General features: G+C 41.9%; 2 protein-coding genes and 1 non-coding gene across 11 annotated transcripts in view; 2 read left to right on the forward strand and 1 right to left on the reverse strand.

Annotated features, from left to right (window-relative positions):
* The window catches only part of INO80D (INO80 complex subunit D), a 70,563-nt gene extending 53,641 nt beyond the window's left edge, over positions 1-16,922 (reverse strand). For 2 of the 9 annotated variants that reach the window (XM_024975216.2, XM_010802256.4), the window contains exon 1: positions 16,835-16,922. The gene's annotated coding sequence lies outside the window, so the exon portion shown is untranslated. Of the gene's footprint in view, positions 1-10,075; positions 16,159-16,234; positions 16,324-16,684 lie in introns of those variants that run through there. The other 7 variants (XM_024975222.2, XM_010802254.4, XM_010802255.4 and 4 more) reach the window with 6 other exon arrangements.
* Positions 10,030-19,782, forward strand: part of LOC112442246 (translation initiation factor IF-2) — a 49,128-nt gene continuing 39,375 nt past the window's right edge. Inside the window, exons 1-6 of the mRNA XM_059877530.1 lie at positions 10,030-10,079; positions 10,770-10,865; positions 13,110-13,269; positions 16,309-16,737; positions 16,895-16,996; positions 17,084-17,450. Of these exons, the coding sequence (XP_059733513.1) occupies positions 10,030-10,079; positions 10,770-10,865; positions 13,110-13,269; positions 16,309-16,737; positions 16,895-16,996; positions 17,084-17,416 (1,170 nt within the window). The 3' untranslated portion in view covers positions 17,417-17,450. The remainder of the gene's footprint in view (positions 10,080-10,769; positions 10,866-13,109; positions 13,270-16,308; positions 16,738-16,894; positions 16,997-17,083; positions 17,451-19,782) is intronic.
* On the forward strand, positions 13,864-13,936 carry TRNAC-GCA (transfer RNA cysteine (anticodon GCA)). Its single transcript has one exon. It is a non-coding gene; the product is annotated as a tRNA-Cys (tRNA).

Genomic DNA, 19,782 nt, shown 5'->3' on the forward strand with positions numbered 1-19,782 from the left:
ATGAGAATTGCTTCTAGTCAATGGCAGTAAAATGCTGACTTCCGTGTTATGTTAAGGAAGTATGAAGTAATTCCTGCTTTATTAAGAAAAAAACAAACTCAGAATTGACAGCTAATTTTTACCAAATTCTTTTTCAGTTTCCAGGGAAATGATCATTTTTCTCTTGCACTTTAAAAAATATATACTAAAAATATTTAGTATTTAGTACTTCCTGATACTGTACTCCTTCTTACACTCTTGGGAAAGCAACCTGGTCATCACGCATTACTCTTCTACTGTATGACTGGGCTATATGTGCTAATAGTGAGGATTTTTTTATTTTGAGAACGTCTAGAGTTTTTTCTATGTGTGTGCCTTGGCAGAATTAGGTATTAGTATTTTAAAAAACAATTTATAAAATCTATGTTCCTGAACAAGTTAAAAAGCACTGCAGTCGTAACGTTCCTTAGAAGGTTGCCTGGGCAGTGTTTTCTGCAGATCAGGTTTTCAAATTTACCTGTATACAATTTAGCAATGTGACCTCTTATACTTAATTTACTAAATATCTGTGACTCATTCTTGTATTCTACGTATGTCCATACACATTTGTGATATTTGTGCTTTCCCCTTTTGTTCATGATTGGGTTGAACAGGCGTTTATCTGCTTAACATTTTTACCAATATACTTCCCCCCACAAAAAGAAGGGAAAAAAAACCTCTTGGAATTATCAGTGAAGTGAAGTGAAGTTGCTCAGTCATGTACAACTCTTTGCGACCCCATGCACAGTAGCCTACCAGGCTCTGCCGTCCATGGGATTTTCCAGGCAAGAATACTGGAGTGGGCTGCCATTTCCTTCTCAGGGAATCTTCCCAACCCAGGGATCAAACCTGGGTCTCCTACATTGCAGACCTTGTATTTTTTAACTTCTTGGGCTTAATTCTTTTATTTTCATTCTTTTCTTGCTTAGTAATTTGTTTACAACCATGAATTTTTCTGAGTAGTGTTTTAATCATATCCCACATGTTGATTTGGATTTTATTTTTTAATTTCTCCTTTGACCCAAGAGTTACCTAACATTTTTGGATGGCAGAGTCTTAGGCTTCCCTTTGTTTTAGTTCTAGTTAAGAGTAAGGACCACTGGGAATTCCCTGGAAGTCCAGTGGTTAGGACTCCATGCTTCTACTGCAAGGGACCCAGGTTCAATCCTTGGTCAGGGAACTAAGATTCCACACACACACACACACACACACACACACATATAAAAGAAAAAGGACCATACTGGTGTCTGACTGATTCCCTGGGCCCAGCAAAGGACCAAGCTTCCAGAGCCCTGAAGACAAGGGGTAGACTCCAGAACACAGACTTATTTTCCATCCTGCCTTCACTGACCAAGCAATTGCCAAGAACAAAGGCTGCCTCTCCAGACCCCTAGCAAACAAATGAGGTACTTCCTCACAAATGGATAGCTTCTCTGAGGGTTGCACAAGTGTATTTGGGGAGAACTTGAACAAGTTGAGGAACGCTTGTCCTAGGAGACTGAAGAGATACTACAGAAGAAATCTGGATGTCGTGAAGGAGGTAAACGATTCAGGCAGAGAGAGCAGCTGCTGAGATTACTAGGAAGCTGGAGAAACAGGAGAAGAAACACTTGAAACAGCTGGCTGCAACTGCCCTCCTATCATCAGAAAACAGCAGCTGTGTGGAGAAGGAATATAAGGAAAGAGAGGTGCTGGGACCTTGCAGAGAGCCCAGGGAGCTGGCTGGAACACACTCTGGTTCCTGGGGCTCAGCTGCCTCCCAGGAGGCTAGGACCCCAATGAAGAAAAAGCCCCAGGAGACTCCTCAGGAGCATGGAATGAAAGACTTATCTCTTTTTCCAAACCCAAGAAAAAGAAATCTTTTTCCAAGGAGAAGCTGGTTAGCAGCGATCTTGAAGACACAGCTAGCATGGAAGTCTTCCCAAGAGGAAGAAATCTTTCCCCAAAGAGGAACCAGTTAGTGACCCTGAACTGTCAGAAACAGGAGTGTCCCCAAGAAAAAGAGGAAATTTCTCTTCCATGGAGGAGCCACTCAAGCAGGGGGGCCTTCAGAGTCTGCTGGCAGCAAGAAAAGCAGCTTTAAGAAGTTCCAACAGCTATCCCAGGAAGATCGGAATGGATACCTCCCTGGTGGGGCATAACCCACGGAGATATTTCTCAAATCATCCCCTGTATTCTAATAAAAACAAATTTCACAAGGAAAAAAGAAAGAGCACAACCTGCATATATCTCTGATTTTGGATTTGACTGCATTTTTATTTGGGGACTAATAGGTGCTCCTGGAAAAAAGCATTTGTTGTTTCTAGGGTATCTTCCTAGTTACACCATATATCATGCTATTAACATCCACTGTTATTTAGTTTGCTTTTTCTGTTCACCAAGGGATAAAACAAAATCTCCAACTATAATTTATTTTCCCTTGTATTTATTTTATAAATTTTATTTGATAGAGATTTCATGATCATTAGACTGTCACTCTTTATCATTAGAAAAGGCAATTGATGTTATTTGTCTTAAATTCAACCTTGTCTGATATTAGTATCTGGACTTCATTTTTTGGAGCTGAATTCGCTGGTTAAGTCTTTGCCTATTCTTTTACTCTCAGGTTTTCTGAAGCACTATTTAAGATTATAGGTCAACAAACTCTGGCTTATAAGACAAATTTGACCCATTGCCTGCTTTTGTAAATAAAGTCCTGGGGACGGCGGAGCCTGGTGGGCTGCCGTCTGTGGGGTCGCACAGAGCCGGACGAGACTGAAGTGACTTAGCAGCAGCAGTCCCTTTTTCAGTGCATCTCTTAACAGGTTTCCCTCCCCCCCAATCTGAGTCATTTTCTTTTAATTAGTTCATCCAATTTATAATTTAATATTTACTTACGTGACAAATGTTTCATCTTAATTTTACTACCTTATTTTTTGTATTGTTATAGTTTTCAATTCTATCTTTTTATTACATATTTCATTTTATAGCCTGTTTTCTTGGAAGATTTATAGTCTGTGTCCTTTAAATCACATTTCTTTACTCCAAACTAAGAAAGCATTCCTGTGATTGATCTTGCTATGAATGAGAAAAAATTACATTTTTGTTAACTATCTATCATCCCAACAGTATTTCTTCCTTATATTATTTCTACATTGTTACAGCTTATGACATTTTAATGTTTGTCCTATATTCAAAATTATTCGATGCTAATCACTAACCTTTTAACTTAGCTTTCAATCCATCTCTGGATTCAATAGTTTATAATTTACTTACCTCCATTCTCCATCTTTCCCATCAAGGGCTGACCTACTGAAAATAAGCCATGGTTTTTCTATTTAAAAATATGTCAATTGATATTACACTTAAACTAAAGCTTGCCTGGACATAAAGTCTTAGGTTATATTTTCCCCATATTTTAACCTAACAATAAAAGTCTTCATAGGAATTCTCTGGTGATCCAGTGGCCGCTTTCACAGCCAGGACCTGGGCCCAACTCCTGGTTGGGGAACTAAGATCTGCAAGCTGCATGATGTGGCCAAAAATTTTTTTTTTTTTTAATTTTTAAATTTATAAAGTCTAGAGATCATTTTAGAATTTAAACTCATTTTTTTATTGTGGGAAATGCTTTAATGTCTTGAAACTGTTTTTCTATTTCATTTATTCTATTTTTTAGAGGTATCAATTATAGGCATGCTAAATTTACTGTCTTCTGTATCTGTCTCTAGGCTTTATTTTTACTTTTTCCATTTTGAATTGCTCAAATTTCTCAAGTTTACCTCCATTATCCTCAGCTATCAGATATATGTGCTGCTTTGAAAGTAACCTTCATTTTTATAATAACTATACATTTCTCTTTTATTTCATACTTTGGTTCCATTAGCTCCACTCTTATATTTTATCATTTATTTCTTGAGCTTTTGTATCTATCTATAAACTTCTGTTTCAGAGGAGCCATGTCTTACCCCAACTCTCCAGACCGCCTCCCACCATAAGGAACTATTTATTCATAATTTTTACTTTCTCAGTTCTTTCTGAAAATGATCATCTTCAATATTTCTCCCTTAAGGCTTGACTCAATGCTGGACTAGTCTCCCCTACTCAAAAGGGCCCACATGGCATAGATTTGGGGGGATGGTCATTTAGGCTTTATTTTTCTTCAGCTGACCAGATACACAGCTATATAGCTGCATGCTGCCAGTTTCTCCTCTACGCTTAACTTCCTGCAAAAATAGTTCAACTGTACAGCTTGTTTGGAGAAGGGCATGGCAACCCACTCCAACAGTCTTGTCTGAAGAACCCCATGGACAGAGGAGCCTGGTGGGCCACAGTCAACAGGGTCGCACAGAATCGGACACGACTGAAGCAACTTAGCACGCATACAGTATTCAATCCCACCTCTCTCGCCACTCAGGGAGCACAATGTACATACCAACCTTGCCATTCCTAGTGAGAGGGTCACTAGTTTTGTCCTCACGATGTTTCCCAGCACTCTGCTTGAGTTATATAGAGGAAATCACCTCTCCTTGCAGAGAAGGAAATGGCAACCCACTCCAGTGTTCTTGCCTAGAGAATCCCAGGGATGGGGGAGCCTGGTGGGCCGCCACCTATGGGGCCGCACAGAGTCGGACATGACTGAAGCAATTTAGCAGCAGCAGCAGCATCTCTCCTTGCATCCTTTCTTGCCCTGGTTCAATTCCCACTGCACTTAAAACTAATTCATACGTTCAAATTATAAGGTTTTGTTATCAAAGATTGAGTTTCTCTTCTGTTTCTCATTCTCCTCATTCTTTTTAGTTGGTTTAGAGAGGAGAGAACAGAGATGTCAGTATTCTGCCATCATTAACCAGAAGTATCTTTAAAAATTCTGTATAGTAAAATATACCAAAATATAAAATCATAAAACAAACTTGTCTAATTTTTGCAAACATATTCTTTTGTGATCATTTTGAATTTATTTTAATGAATAAACATGCTATTAAAGAAAGTACTAAATTTGATTTATAATCACTATGTCAAATCCACGTGATTCTAGCTTTAATGACAAGTATTCATTTATTTATTAAACACTATGACAAGTCCATTATTTTCTGAGAAGCTACAGAGTATATTAATAGTAAAAGACAACTTTTTTTCCCTTAGAAGATTACAATCTATGCAGTGCACATGTGCTCAATTGCTTAGTCTTGTCCGACTCTTTGCAACCCCATGGACTGTAGCCCGCCAGACTCTGTCCATGGAATTTTCCAGGCAAGAATACTGGAGTGTTTGCCATTTCCTCCTCCAGGAGATTTTCCCGACCAAGGAATTGAACCTGCATCTCCTGTGTCTCCTGCACTGGCAGGTGGATTCTTTACCACTGAGCCACCTGGGAAGCTCCATAATCTATGCAGTGAAATGCACTCAAAAGAAAGGAAGTGAGTAACTGGAGGATTTTACCCAAAGCTCTGAGCACCCAGGCTCCTCCAGCTTCACCATAACCAAAGACAGGCCCTCTGTCCAGAACAACGGATGTCTTCTTCTTTGTGTCCCCTCCTCTGGCCAGTCCTAGCCTTCAGAGCACAGCTTAGTGGTCACCACATGCAAATTCCCAAAGGCAGAGTTAGTTCCATGCTCTTTTGAGGTATTCTGTGCATTTACCTGTTTTAACCCTCAGTAGAGTCTACTTTGCTTGATCTTCTGCTCTCTTCCCTCTTAGGAAATGAGCTTCTAAAGGGACAGTTTCCTGTTCTTCATTATACCCAGAGCCTAGCACAGTGCCCAGAAGTAAATAGCTGCTCAGTAAGTACACACTGCCTACATAAATGGCTTCTGTGATAGCAACTCAATTCTAGGTTGTCTACCCAAAACAGGTTACTAGATTCACCCACCAATAATTAATTCTTAAAAATCACTAAATTGGTACTTAAGTCTACACAGTGATTTCTAATAGCCATAGCCATTTGCCAAGAGAAAGTATAATTTAGAAGCTTTAAAATGTTTGAATATCGCCGTATATCTCATGAACATCAAACGTTTTAGGGGCTTCCCATGAGGTTCAGTGGTTAAGAAACCACTTTGCAATTCAGAGGACAGTTCAAATCCTTGGTTCTAGAAGATCCCACATGCTGTGGGGCAACTAAACCTGTAAGCCTTGAAGCCGGTGCACCTAGAGCCCAAGCTCCATAACAAGCCACTGCAATGAGAAGCCCATGCGCAACAAAAATCTGGCACAGCCAAAAATAAATACATATTTAAAAAAAAATTTTTTCATCAAACAGATTCATATAATTTTCCACCCAAGGTCTATCTAGCAAATAACTTTTTTAAAAAAACATTAAAATATTGTTTTTTAATAAATGTAAGAACACATTAAAATCTGCCTATTCAACATCTTTCTAACTCTAAGAATTCAGTAATCTATCCATTAGTCTATCTTTCAGCATTTGCCACAGGATGCCAAAGCTCTTGCTAATGATCTCTATGCCATTACAAAGTGTCTAACTGCAACACCTTAAAAACAACTTCTCTCCAAACGTCATGTTTTTTACATCAACCTGTGATTATTTTTTCTATTTCTTTGAATTGTAACATTTTAAAAATCCTACTAAAAGCCAACTTTCCATCTTCTTTTTAAATAATCACCTCCCTGTTCTCCATTTTCAAATCCCTCTTTTAATAAGCCCAATTTAATCTTTATAGCTATATTTTCAATTCCCTGATGTGTTCAGACTTACTTTATACACTATAAAAGGAAAGAATGTTCAGGGAAAATGGCTTTCAGCTTTGAATCTAACTTCTTTCTTAAGAAGTATTGTTTAATCAAATAATATTTGATATTAATATCAAAATCACTTGTCTATAAACTGGAAACGACCATTAATATGGTCTTCTCTATCTTAAAAAAAGTAATCGTGACAAAAGCACTAAAATAGATTTCAGGGGGAAAAAAAAACCCTACATTTTTAAAATTTTGTATATCTAGCCTCCCAACACTGAAGTTCTTTACTGCTACTCCACCAAAGACGCAGTTCACATGGCCTTCATTCATTGACATTCACTGTAAGATAAAATTTGAGGAAACATATAATGTATAAAGGCCACATGATCTTAATCAAATGTCTTATAGACCCTTGTATTTAAATATGATGCCACTGAAATACTATCCCATTGTCTAATCCATTTAGAGCTACACCTTTTAATATACGATGAATAACACTTAAAAAAGAGTCTTAACCAGACCAAATTTATCACTACACTAGATACTATCTTCATCTGTGGAAATAGCTTGCTTAGAAAAAGAACACAAACAAGTTTATGTGAAAGAGAATTAAGGTAATTAAGCACTCTCAGCAGCACTAGAATATACCCTTTAATATACATTTGTTATTACCAAAAAAGCAAAAAATACCTGAGAAGAGAGTCACACAAAAAAATTTTTCATGGCAAACATATCCATGTACCAGAATTGAAGAGGAGGAAATATGGGTAGCTGTAAAATCTTCCTAAAAAATCCTCCTTGTTATTATGTGCAAGTCGCTCAGTCATGTCCAGCTCTTTGCAACCCCATGGACTGTACAGTCCATGGAATTCTCCAGGCCAGAATACTGGAGTGGGTAGCCTTTCCCTTTCTCCAGAGGATCTTCCCAACCAAGGGATCAAACTCAGGTCTCCAGCATTGTAGGCAGATTCTTTACCAGCTGAACAAGGAAATCCCTTGATATTATATGCTGAGTTTAATGAAAAATAAAAACAATTCCCTTCCATAGTCTCTTTCTTCTTGCAAATACAGAGGAATAAGACATTAGTAGGGGAAAAGGTAAGAAAGATAAGCTTTTAACAAAAGCAACCTACAGCCCTTTCGGTCTTCCAACAGCAACCAGAAACCAATTTGCAAAATGTGAACATTAGTCTCTTTGGGACTGCCACTCTATCACCTCCACGTGGAATCTGTGTGTGTCATTACTGCTCTTTTGAGTCTCCTGTTTCAGAAGCATGTTCATTTCACTGCCACACTATTTTCTCCTAATTGCCATCTGTAATTTTATATAGTCTACTCCCTTTTAAGGGCTTGGACCTACAACATACAATTTTTTTCTAATCCAACGTGAACCTAAATTCTCAGAATGCTAGCTAATATATTTAATACAAATGAAAAGAATTTTTGTTTATCCCAGATCATATAAAGTCTGAAAAAGCTTAAAAAGTCTGAAAAATCTTAAAAACTTAAAAAGTGTCCCATTTTAGGTTTTTTTTGAAATGTTTTGACTCAACTTCATGCAGCATAGAAATGTGAAACTAAACAGATGAATATATTGATTTAAAAAAAAAGCAATATCCCACACATCAGTGTTAGACTCAGAAATTATAAAAATCTATCAACTGGTGTGATTCAAAGATCAGTGAGAAAATCTGCCTATCATCCCAAAATATAAACAATATTCAACACAAAGTGCAAAGGAGAGTATTTTAAGCTAAGTTAAATGCTTATCGAATGTCTACTATGTGCCAAATACTGTGCTCAAATAGCACTGTGCAAATAAGTCTGCATTATGAATTTCAATTAAAATGACCTTTATGCTAGTTGAGCTTCTTACCTAATTTATTAGAAACGTAAGGAGAGCTCATGCAGCAGTAGAGAGCACTTACTGGCTTCAGTGGGTATCAGAGATGGGGCTTAAAGCGGGCTCAGCTCATTACTAGGTGTTTGACCTTGGGCAAGTTATTTAGGTTTCAGTTCTCTCAGTTGTAAAGAGGATTATAATAGTATGTACCTCACTGAGTCACTTAGGAGAATTAAATTAGGTATTTCAATATGCATGGTATCCAGCACATAGTAATCACTTAATGTTAACTACTATTAGAAGCAGTTAAGTAGTGGTTTATTGGTATTATCATTTTAATCAAAGATCTGCAGGGCTGAAAGGCGGGCTGAAAGGCAGTCTCCAGCTGCTGGTGGTTCTCTGAATGATACAGTGTAATTCTCCAGTAAATCAGGCCCTCCCACCTTCTTGAGGCTAGAGTAACAGAATCAACTGAAAACTGTTTCCTGTGATTATCGGTATTAAAAATCTAATATTAAAAATGTTTTCAACATTCTACAGAACATCTAGACACTGGCGTTCTTGGGACAAAAATACTAGCAGAATGAGCAGTGTTTGATTGGGTTATGACATTTATTAGCTCCAATTAAGACTCCTTTACAGCAAATGCTGAGTTTCTATCCCTGCCATGGGGTCACTTTCAATTGTTACAGAAACCTTATATTGCATGACAAAAAGAAAACTTAGGTTGTAGCTACAGTTCTTTTGTTCTAAGAATCTGAAACTAACGGCCTCTTTGTTGCTCAATTCCAGGTACTCTTTTCCATCCTTATCTCACTTGACCTCTCTGTGGCATTTGACACGCTGACCACTTTCTCTTTCTTGAAAAATTTCTTTTTGGCTTCTCAGTCAGTGGCTTCCTTTCTCTTGGCGCCCACACTTAAATGTCAATGTTCCCGAAGATGTTTTTAATCTTGTTCTATAGGGATGCAAGATGAAATGCCTCTATGTGCCACAGGGGTGGGCAAAGACTGGCAAACTTTGCTCATCTAAAGGCAGCAGACTCAAACCAGTTTCAACAAGTTGTTGGAATTAAAACACACACACACACACACACACGGACCTATGGTTTCCAGATCTTCCAATTTTTCAAAAAATACAAATCCAAATTTTCTCACAAAAATCTTCCATGTCAGTAGCTCATTTGCACTGTTCAAACACAAGGTATGTGACCCTGAGCAAGTTATTTTACAAATCTGTTTCCTCATCTATAAAGTGTCAGTGCTAAAAGTGACACACAAACAGTGAATGTCAAACAAAAACTTTTACCAGCTTCCATTTTAAAGTCTATTCTACATTACCCCAGGTTTCAAGCTGAATGTATATAACTGTAAATATGTACAAATATATTTTACTGGAGCAGGGTCCAGAAAGTTTATCAGATTCCCAAAAAAGACTAAGAACCACTAAGCCAAATTTTTCTACAACTTCAGCTGTTATCTATACAAGGATGGATCCCAAATCGGCATCCGATTACCGGAAGACGACCACTTTACCTCTGTAACCAGCCTCTCCACTGACTTCTCTCCAAGCCCATTGCCATCACGGTAGTCCAAACCTTCAATCTCTTCTCAGCAGCTGTCCACTTGCCCTCCTTTGTTCCATTTTTTTACGATCTGAATCCTCTAAAATGCAAATAATTTATTTGGCCAAAGGCCTACATAAATGTATGAGAAATCCAAACCTCTTAAGTACAAGACTCCTTAAGACCTAACCAAGCCAACCACTCCCTCTCCTATTATAGATTCCTACAATTTGCAATACAGAATAGGTCCCACCTCCTGGAATGCCTAACTCCTCCTATTTGCTCTGGGCAGAAACCCACCCCCCTGGAAAAATCCTTACTTTTTGCCCCAGGCCAGAGTAAATAAGCTTTCCTTCCTCCAAGCTAAACTATCCCTCCTCCTTCAATGTTGTAAATGTCAACTTTATTTTTCTTCTCCACTAGACTAAAAACTCCTCAAGGGCAAACAAAGTATCTTTTTCTTACAAGGCCCAGTTGTTTTTCAGTTGCTCAGCTGTGTCCAACTCTTTGTGACCCCATGGACTGCAGCAGGCCAGGCTTCTCTGTCCTTCCCCATCTCCCAGAGTTTGCTCAAACTCATGTCCATTGAGTCGGTGATGCCATTCAACCATCTGGTCCTCTGTTGACCACTTGTCCTCCTGCCTTTGATCTTTCCCAAACCCTAGAGCTACCACTAAAGAAGCCGAGGTGATAAATGAACGAAGCGGCACAGGCTTCAGCAAACTCTACTATCACTCAGATAAGCATCCTACCTTCCCAAGGTGAGCCTACCAAATCAGCCAGACTATTCAGCTTTTCAAAGCCATTCAACACACACACCTGCACGCATATAGCTTCAAGTTTAAAAGGAGCTAGAAGAAAATCCACCTTCTTTGCCCACTGGTGTACTTACAAAGTACCACTTCTTTACATTTACCAACTCAAGAGCTCAATGGCAGAGACTAGACTAACAACAAGCTGCTGAAACTTTCTGTGAATATACTGCTAATTTTTTACTGGCACAAAAATATTTATTTGCCCCATGAAGGTAAATATTATATTGTATCTGTACTCAAATACTTACTAGTATTATTAATATATGCTGAGTCAAGCACTCATTCACACTGAAAAAAATTAACATCGAGAATATTAAAAATCTTAAAGGAAAATATTATACAAAGACCACATATGAGGCTTTATGTGCAGTTCCTCATTTAATCACAACAGCCCTATGAAGGTGTTATCATCACCCCCTTTCACAGATGAATAAACTGAGACTTAATGAGATTAATTTATCCAAGTCACATAGGTAGGATTCAAAGCCAATGTGACTCCACCGCCCAAGCTTTTAACCAATACGAGACTATCAGTTCAGTTCAGCCGCTCAGTCATGTCTGACTCTTTGCGACCCCGCGGACTGTAGCACGCCAGGCTTCCCTGTCCCTCACCGACTCCCATGTATAAAAGTATACAACATTGTTAAATGGAAGATCCTGAGATCACGTGGTATGCACACACAATCACAAAACACACACGCAGATCACAAAATGTTAACAATGGTTATCTCTTGAATAGAATGAAAGTGTTAGACGCAAAAAGTGTCCAACTCTTTGTCACCCCATTGACAGCAGCCCACCAGACTCCTTGTCCATAGGATTTCCTAGGCAAGAATACTGGAGTGGGTAGCCATTCCCTTCTCCAGGGGATCTTCCCCCACCCAGGGATGGAACCCTGGTATCCTGTATCGCAGGCAGACTGAATGGAATGAATATGAGTAAATATTACCTTGGGGTATCCCTGGTGGCTCAGATGGTAAAAGCATATGCCTACAATGAGGGAAACCAGGGTTCGATCCCTGGGTTGGGAAGATCCCCTGGAGAAGGAAATGGCAACCCACTCCAGTATTCTTGCCTGGAAAATCCCATGGACTGAGGAGCCTGGGAGGCTACAGTCCACGGGGTCGCAAAGAGTCAGACACTACTGAGCGACTTCACTTTCAAATATTACCTTTAATCAGAAAAAAAGTCAAACGAGAAACAGTATAGAAAACAGAAGAGTAAAGTGGCCTGAAAGTGAAAATGAAAATTGCTCAGTTATGTCCAACTCTTTGCCACCCCATGGACCGACTACGCTATGCTATGCTATGCTAAGTCACTTCAGTCGTGTCCGACTCTGTTCGACCCCTTAGACGGCAGCCCACCAGGCTCCCCCGTCCCTGGGATTCTCCAGGCAAGAACACTGGAGTGGGTTGCCATTTCCTTCTCCAATGCATAAAAGTGAAAAGTGAAAGTGAAGTCGCTCAGTCGTGTCCGACTCTTAGCGACCCCATGGACTGCGGCCCACCAGGGTCCTCCGTCCATGGGATTTTCCAGGCAAGAGTACTGGAGTGGGGTGCCATTGCCTTCTCCGTGGACTGACTATACAGTCCATGTAATTCTCCAGGCCAGAATACTGGCGTGGGTAATCTTTCCCTTCTCCAGGAGATCTTCCCAACCCAGGGATCGAACCCAGGTCTCCCGAACCGCAGGTGGATTCTTTACCAGCTGTTGAGCCACAAGGAAGCCCAAAGTGGCCAAGGGGAATAGTATAGAGCACAGAAGAGTAAAGTGGCCTAGGTGAGTTAAGAGTCAAGTACATGAGCTACCTTATCTAATCTTTATATCAAAAGAAAAAAGTTTTTTCCATTTTACAGATAAAGCTGAAGAACCTGCCCAGTGCAAGAACTGGCTGGGATCAGAACTCAAGACCCAGTTCAAATGTGGCTGACTGTAGGGTGAAAGTGAAAGTGAAAGTGAAGTCGCTCAGTCAAGTCCGACTCTTTGCGACCCCATGGACTGTGGCCCATCAGGCTCCTCCGTCCATGGGATTTTCCAGGCAAGAGTGCTGGAGTGGATTGCCATTTCCTTCTCCAGGGGATCTTTCCGACCCAGGAATCGAACCCAGGTCTCCCGCATTGCAGGCAGACGCTTTTACCGTCTGAGCCTGCTACAAATAAAATGCGACCAAAAAGCTGTCTTAAAACCAAGTCACATTCAGGAAAAGAAACCGAACCAAGTAACCGAGCATCCTAAGTGCAATCAGGGAAAAAAAGAGAGGAGCGGGAAAAGAGTATCTCTGCGAGTGTCCCAAAAAAGCCAGGACGAGTCATTACAGTTGAGGTTCTGGGACAAAATCTACCTGATGGAAGTGAGAAGAAGACTCCACTGCTGTTTGTTTTGCAAAGCACAGAGCTGCATTAGCATAAATTAAATGGGCTTAGATGGAACACCATTGTATTTGCTGTGGAGTATCTCCTTTGGGGACAATTGGCTGCCTCCAACCCAGTATCATCCATTCATCCATTGTTTACAGGTTACGAGGTATGTGGGGGGAAGAGACTGGGTGCCACTAGTCTGAGACCATTGCCATCTAACTGTATTCAAATATAAATGTCCTCTCCTTATCCATAACTATGGTTCCAAACCTGGATAGTGAGAGCTAACTCTGGGGGAACAATTCAGGTAATACTGAATGGATTAGCCTTTTTCTTTTTTTGAAGTGACATGTTTAATTTTGGGTGCTCTGACTTAGAAATTTTAAAATCCATCTAAACTGTAATTTCAATTCTCTACAATAGTATTAACATGATTTACTGAGAAAAATGGTTTGGGGTAGGGGATACAAATTTCCTTACACAATCTTTCACAGGAAAGAAAACTTGATTACTTCAGACTTATAAATGAAAATAAACATCTACTTTTGAAACTAAATATTTAATAGTGAAAAAGTATACTACTTTCTTCCCCGGTGGCTCAGACGGTAAAGCGCCTGCCTGCAATGCAGGAGACCCAGGTTCGATCCCTGGGTTGGGAAGATCCCCTGGAGAAGGAAATGGCAACCCACTCCAGTACTCTTGCCTGGAAAATCCCATGGACCGAGGAGCCTGGTAAGCTACGGTCCTGGTAAGCTATGGGGTCGCAAAGAGTCGGACACGACTGAGTGACTTCACTTCACTTATATTACCTTAGCCACTAAAATTTAATTCAATATTTGCCTTGAAAGCCTTTTTTTTTAAGTTTCAAACACAATGTAACTTTTTAGATTATCAAACCCACTATTCCTTCAAAAATAAAGTAGCCCATGGAATGATTAGATCAGGAAAGACTGCAGGGGTGGTGGGATACAAAACTTTCGGGATTTGTACATATACACATTTTGAAAGTCTGGGAATAGGAAGCCAACAATACACCTTAAAAATATCAAATTAGGAAGCAAAGAGATTTTTTTTAAAAACCTCAAAATGTCCTAAGAGATTCATAGACTGATTTCTTCCATACATTGTGCTCTAAAAATAAGGACAAACTATAACTGAAGTAACAATTTTGGGTACACAAGTTTATGAAAACATCCAAATCAACAAGCAATTTCAATAAATCAATAAAGTTAAACAACCATTAAATGTAATTTACATTTTGGGTATGAAATCCACACAATTTCAAATATCAAGTGTTTCTTTCTTTAGCAAAATACTAAATGGCTGGATGGCTGTCCTTGTAGAGAAACAGGAGTTTTATTTCAGGCAAACAAAAAGAAAAGGAGACACACTTAGTAAGACTCCACAGAAGGAATCTCACTTCCACGCGGAACAGAAGTCAGCACTGACCCTGTGGTGGGTTACCCACTGCCCTGCAAGTGCCAGCATCTCCTGGATAATAGTACTCTGGGGGTGAGTGGTCAGTGTGGAACACCTCTGCCAGCCAGCTCCACAGCCTGCTACCAGGCGGGACACACATACCTACACACAGCCTCTGGCCCCAGGTCCAGGTCTACTTAAAAACGGCTGGGAACAAAAGAGCCAATAAAAGAGGAAAAACCACCTCCCCAGACAATCCCACGCTGGGGGCGGGTTGGGGGGTGGGGGCGGGCAGGGCACATTAACATTTGACTTCCACACACTAAAGAACACCAGGAGGTTAAGTGGAGCCACAGGAAACGTCCCATCCCCGAAAACCAGGAAATTTAGATTTGGAATTTTAAGTTTTATACATTAAAAAAAAAAAAAAAAAAACTTTCAAAACTCACGGCACCAAAATATAGCTAAAATTAAATCCGTTTAAACATAGAGGAGGGGGGAAATAGCCAAACCACACTGTTCAGTTCCCTGAGGGCTCTTCCACAGACCCTTCTGAGTTGCGGCAATAACAAGTTTCCTTAAAAATCCCCCACTTTTCTATTTCTAGGGTCGAAGAGTATCACAAAAATCCAAATAGCTATTATCAGAAAAAAATAAACGGACGATCCTTAAACTGTAGACCTTGTTTCAGGAGCTGCCCTGCCCACCTCCACCTCCCTCCTCGTTCTTAGTGCTTCCCAGCGGGGTCCGTCCTGACAACCAGGGTCCCCGCCTTGGGTCCAGTCCCCGTGTTTGTTTTCCCGGACAGTGACCAAACAGGACAGGAAAACTCCTCCATCTAGGGGCTGCTCCAGACATCCAGCCCCCCTCTCCCTCCCTGACAGTCTCCTCCCCCCTCCCTACATCTTTCCCTCTGCAAGGCTGTCCAGAAAAGGGGGCTCGGGACTCGAAGAAGTCCGGGATGGGAGGAAGGGTGGGTGCTCGGTCTGAAAATAAACACTCTCGCTTCCTGGGGTAAGGGCTAAAAAAGCGATTAGAAAAGCCTGCCCAGTAGAAATACCACCTGAATGTACCTCCTCCCTTTCCCACTGCAACAAGCCCAGTCACTAACTAATCAGCTAAGACAAATCCCCTGGAAAACTTTTGCAAACGGGCAGAGAGGACCCTCTCCCCAGCCGGGGGGCTCCCGGGGACGGGGCTGGAGTTTGCAGCCCTGGAAGGGCTCACCGGGGAACGGGGTGGGGCGCGGGCGAGGGGTGCAGGGGCGGAGTACCTTCCACGGACAGGAACTGGCAAAGAGTTTCAAAATAGCCGAGTGCTCTCCCCCACGCCCTCGGGGGTCGCGAGCGCTAGGACCGGGGCTCCCCGAAAGGAGGCCAGCCCCCAATTCGGGCCTAAAAGGAAACTTTCCGGGCCGCGGCTGCACCTGACTCCTCCACCGCCCCTCCACCCCACCCCACGCCCGCAAGGCCGCCCGCCCCGCCCCGGCCTGGGCCGCCCGGAGCGCAGAGGAGGGGGAGAAATAAATCCAACTATTACCGGAATCGGGGGTGGGGGACGTCGTCGAGAGACTCGGGGGAGGGAGCGGCTGGACGCCCATTCCCCACTCTTAGGCCCTGACGCCCCTGTCCCGGCCACCCCGGGCCTGCCGCCCCGCCGGGGAACCTCCGGGGGGCCCGCGCAGGATTCGGCCCAGCAGCGCTGCCGTCCCGCCTGGAGGCCCCGAGGGACCCGAAGGGGCGCGAGGAGGCCCGGGGTGCGGGGGCAGGGGACAGGGCGCGGCCGCTACGGGGCCCGCCGGCCCGAGGCCTAACCGGCACCCCCAACCCCCCCGCTCCACACCCCTACCCCGGCCCGCGCAGGCCGCGCCGCTCGCCCCGCTTCGGCCCCGGCTGGACCCCTGGCCGGCGGCCCGCCGTCGTTGCCCGTGGGCGCCCCCCCAGGCCCCCGAGTCCCCAGCCCCCACCACCCCGGCGCCGGCCCTCTCACCCTTTCATTCTCTGCCCGAGGCCTGGCGCGGGCCGGCGAATCCCCGGCCTCACGTAAGCGTGCTCGCCGCCCGCCCTGCCTGCGCGGCCCAGCCCGCCGCCCTACGGGAGCCCGGGGATGTGGGCCGGGCCTGGGGCCGCTTCTGCTTACCTTTCAGCTGCTTTTTTTTTTTTTTCTCCTTCCCCCCTTTTCCCTCGGCTGGGCTGACAGATCAGAGTGAGAGGCGCTGGCAATGGACTAGGAAGCTCGGCTGCCGCTGCTACTGCTCCCCCCTGGGCTCCAGCGAGAGCCTTTCCCTGTCAAGCAAGAGGGGTGAGGATCATATTTTTATTTTGGAAACTAAAAAGTGCTCCCAGGGTCGGTGATTATTAAGGGGAAATCCCTGAATATACTCTCCAGCCAAGAAGGCAGGGCTGCCGGGGCTGCACAAGAAGAGGCAGCAGCCTCCTACAGCACCACTACAGGCACTGCGAGGACATAACACCAGAGAGCCGCTCCTCTGCCCTCCGAAACGACAACTTTCCTACCATCTTGGAGGCAGAGCAAAGGGGGGCCAGGGGGAAAAGTGCACCCGCTCCCGATAAAGTACAAATTTATGCTTCTCATCTCTGGAAAAAAGTCCACACCGGCCGTCTCCACCGGCGCCTGGGGGAGAAAGCGGGGAAGAAACTGGGGGTGCCTCAGAAACGTTTGCGTTTACTCCAGGGGGGAAAATGTTTCTGCATCTTCTGATGGAAAGAAATCTTTACAAGACACAGGTTTTCCGGTGATTATTGTTTTCTGTTTTCTATTTAATTTTTTTTTCCATGTTCGTGATAGCGGTATTTGAATTTTTTTTCAGCCTAATAATGATTTTTTTTTTTTCCATTACAGATTTAAGTTCTGGGTTTGATGGTCATTTTATAAATTTGAACTTCAAGATACTTCCTAGCCACTTTATTTGTCTGCTTATTTATACGTTTTTGTGTATAGAGATATTTCTTTCCTTATATATATAAATTTATGCTATATATTCCCTTCCAAACTGAGATTGCTGGACGACAATTTTAAAGGGATGTCTTTTGTCTCCTTTTCCCAAAGCAATGTAAATAAAACCTATTGACTGTCCAGAAAGGAAAGATACAGCTGTTTATTTTTCACAGTGCAAATTAAGACAGAGATCACTGGGGGGTTAAATACAACTCAAGTATAACTGACCGTGTTTCTAGAAATAATCCTAACGCTCTTATGGTCTGCTTGTGAAGAAAGATTACTGGAAAACTCCAAATAGGCTATAAAGACAGCTTTAGATTTTCTTTAGGTAAAGTTGCTTACTTAGAATTATATCCAGGCATTTAATTTTTTTGTTGTTGTTTAGTTTATATCCTTTAAAATTTAGATTTTTGGTGCATTGCACATGTTGCTGACCACTTTCTGTGTCACAGAATTGAGAATGAGTGTGTCTGCTTTTGTTAGAGTTGAAATGTTCAGAACTTCCAATGTGTTGCCAAGCTATGAATTAGTTTTAATATATTACAATGGATGTCATGAATCAGCTTTTCTTCAATAAACAAAAGGTTAGTAGATAGAGGGGATCAAAGTTACCCAGGATGGGGGGATCAAAGCTGAGATAACAGAAAGATGAGGGACAGAAGGATGCTGCTCACTTGCAACAATGCCACAGAAATCTTACTGGAGGAAAACAAATCGCAGAGATATTTTGCTAATTTTGTAAAGAAAGAGAAGAATACTAGAAAATGAACAAAAGATCTTTTTCTATTTTTACAGGAAATGATGAATCTTGTACTAAAAGTTATTTTTCTGATGCAGATTGCCTGACATAGTGGAAATGAATTTGTAAAGCAGTGTCTTATATCAGTAGAATATTTAATTCCTTTAATTTAAAATTGACTAAAAAGCATGTAAAAATAACTGATGACTCACCTTAAAATGTTTATTTTTTGAGCTTCCAAATGTCAAAATTCCCATAATATTAAAGTGAGTTCAGATAATGCATATAACAGATACTAAGTATTTTCATTCTCACCCACATCTTTATTATCTCAGTTTGAATACGGTACCTGAATAGTCTTGGTTTTTTTCTAGATTTTTTATCTTACTATTTGCTAGAAAAATCTGAAGTAATTAAAAAATTAACTGATTCTTAATATCTCAGAAGCCTCAGTTTTAAAGTTGTGTTCTATTTACAATTTTGGGGTTTTTTTCAGTGTTTAGAAATCAAACACTTCGGTCATAACAAGGAAATCCGTTCCCTTAATGAAATCTAGTGGAGTTGAAAAATATGATTTTGAGCAACTTGTTCCTTATGCATGACATGACTTTGTAGAAATACTTTCAATTTTTCAAGACATTAAGATGTGTTTGATTTCAGCTGACTGCACCCTTTTATGCAGTCCCTCTTGTGACCAGCAAGCTTTTTTGAGGGATACCTGTATGGGGATAGGGGTATGTTCATAACATGGTGCAAATATGGTACCATTTCAGTGTCTTTCTCTTTGTAACGTTTGACTTGTACAGGGCTGTGATCCATCAAGTTTTTCCACCAGCTGAGCTAAATAGCCTAGTCTGAGGGAATTACAGCCCAAACAAAAAAGAAATCCTGCTACAGTTGCAACATGGGTGAATTTGATTCACTTCAGTTCAGTCACTCAGTCGTGTCCGACTCTTTGCGACCCCATGGATCGCAGCACGCCAGGCCTCCCTGTCCATCACCAACTCCCGGAGTTCACTCAGACTCACGTCCATCGAGTCAGTGATGCCATCCAGCCATCTCATCCTCTGTCGTCCCCTTCTCCTCTTGCCCCCAATCCCTCCCAGCATCAGAGTCTTTTCCAATGAGTCAACTCTTCGCATGAGGTGGCCAAAGTACTGGAGTTTCAGCTTTAGCATCATTCCTTCCAAAGAAATCCCAGGGCTGATCTCCTTCAGAATGGACTGGTTGGATCTCCTTGCAGTCCAAGGGACTCTCGAGGCTTCTCCAACACCACAGTTCAAAAGCATCAATTCTTCGGCGCTTAGCCTTCTTCGCAGTCCAACTCTTACATCCATACATGACCACAGGAAAAACCATAGCCTTGATTAGACGCACCTTTGTTGGC

Source organism: Bos taurus, chromosome 2 (genome assembly GCF_002263795.3).
Source record: "Bos taurus isolate L1 Dominette 01449 registration number 42190680 breed Hereford chromosome 2, ARS-UCD2.0, whole genome shotgun sequence".
Lineage (NCBI taxonomy): Eukaryota > Metazoa > Chordata > Mammalia > Artiodactyla > Bovidae > Bos > Bos taurus.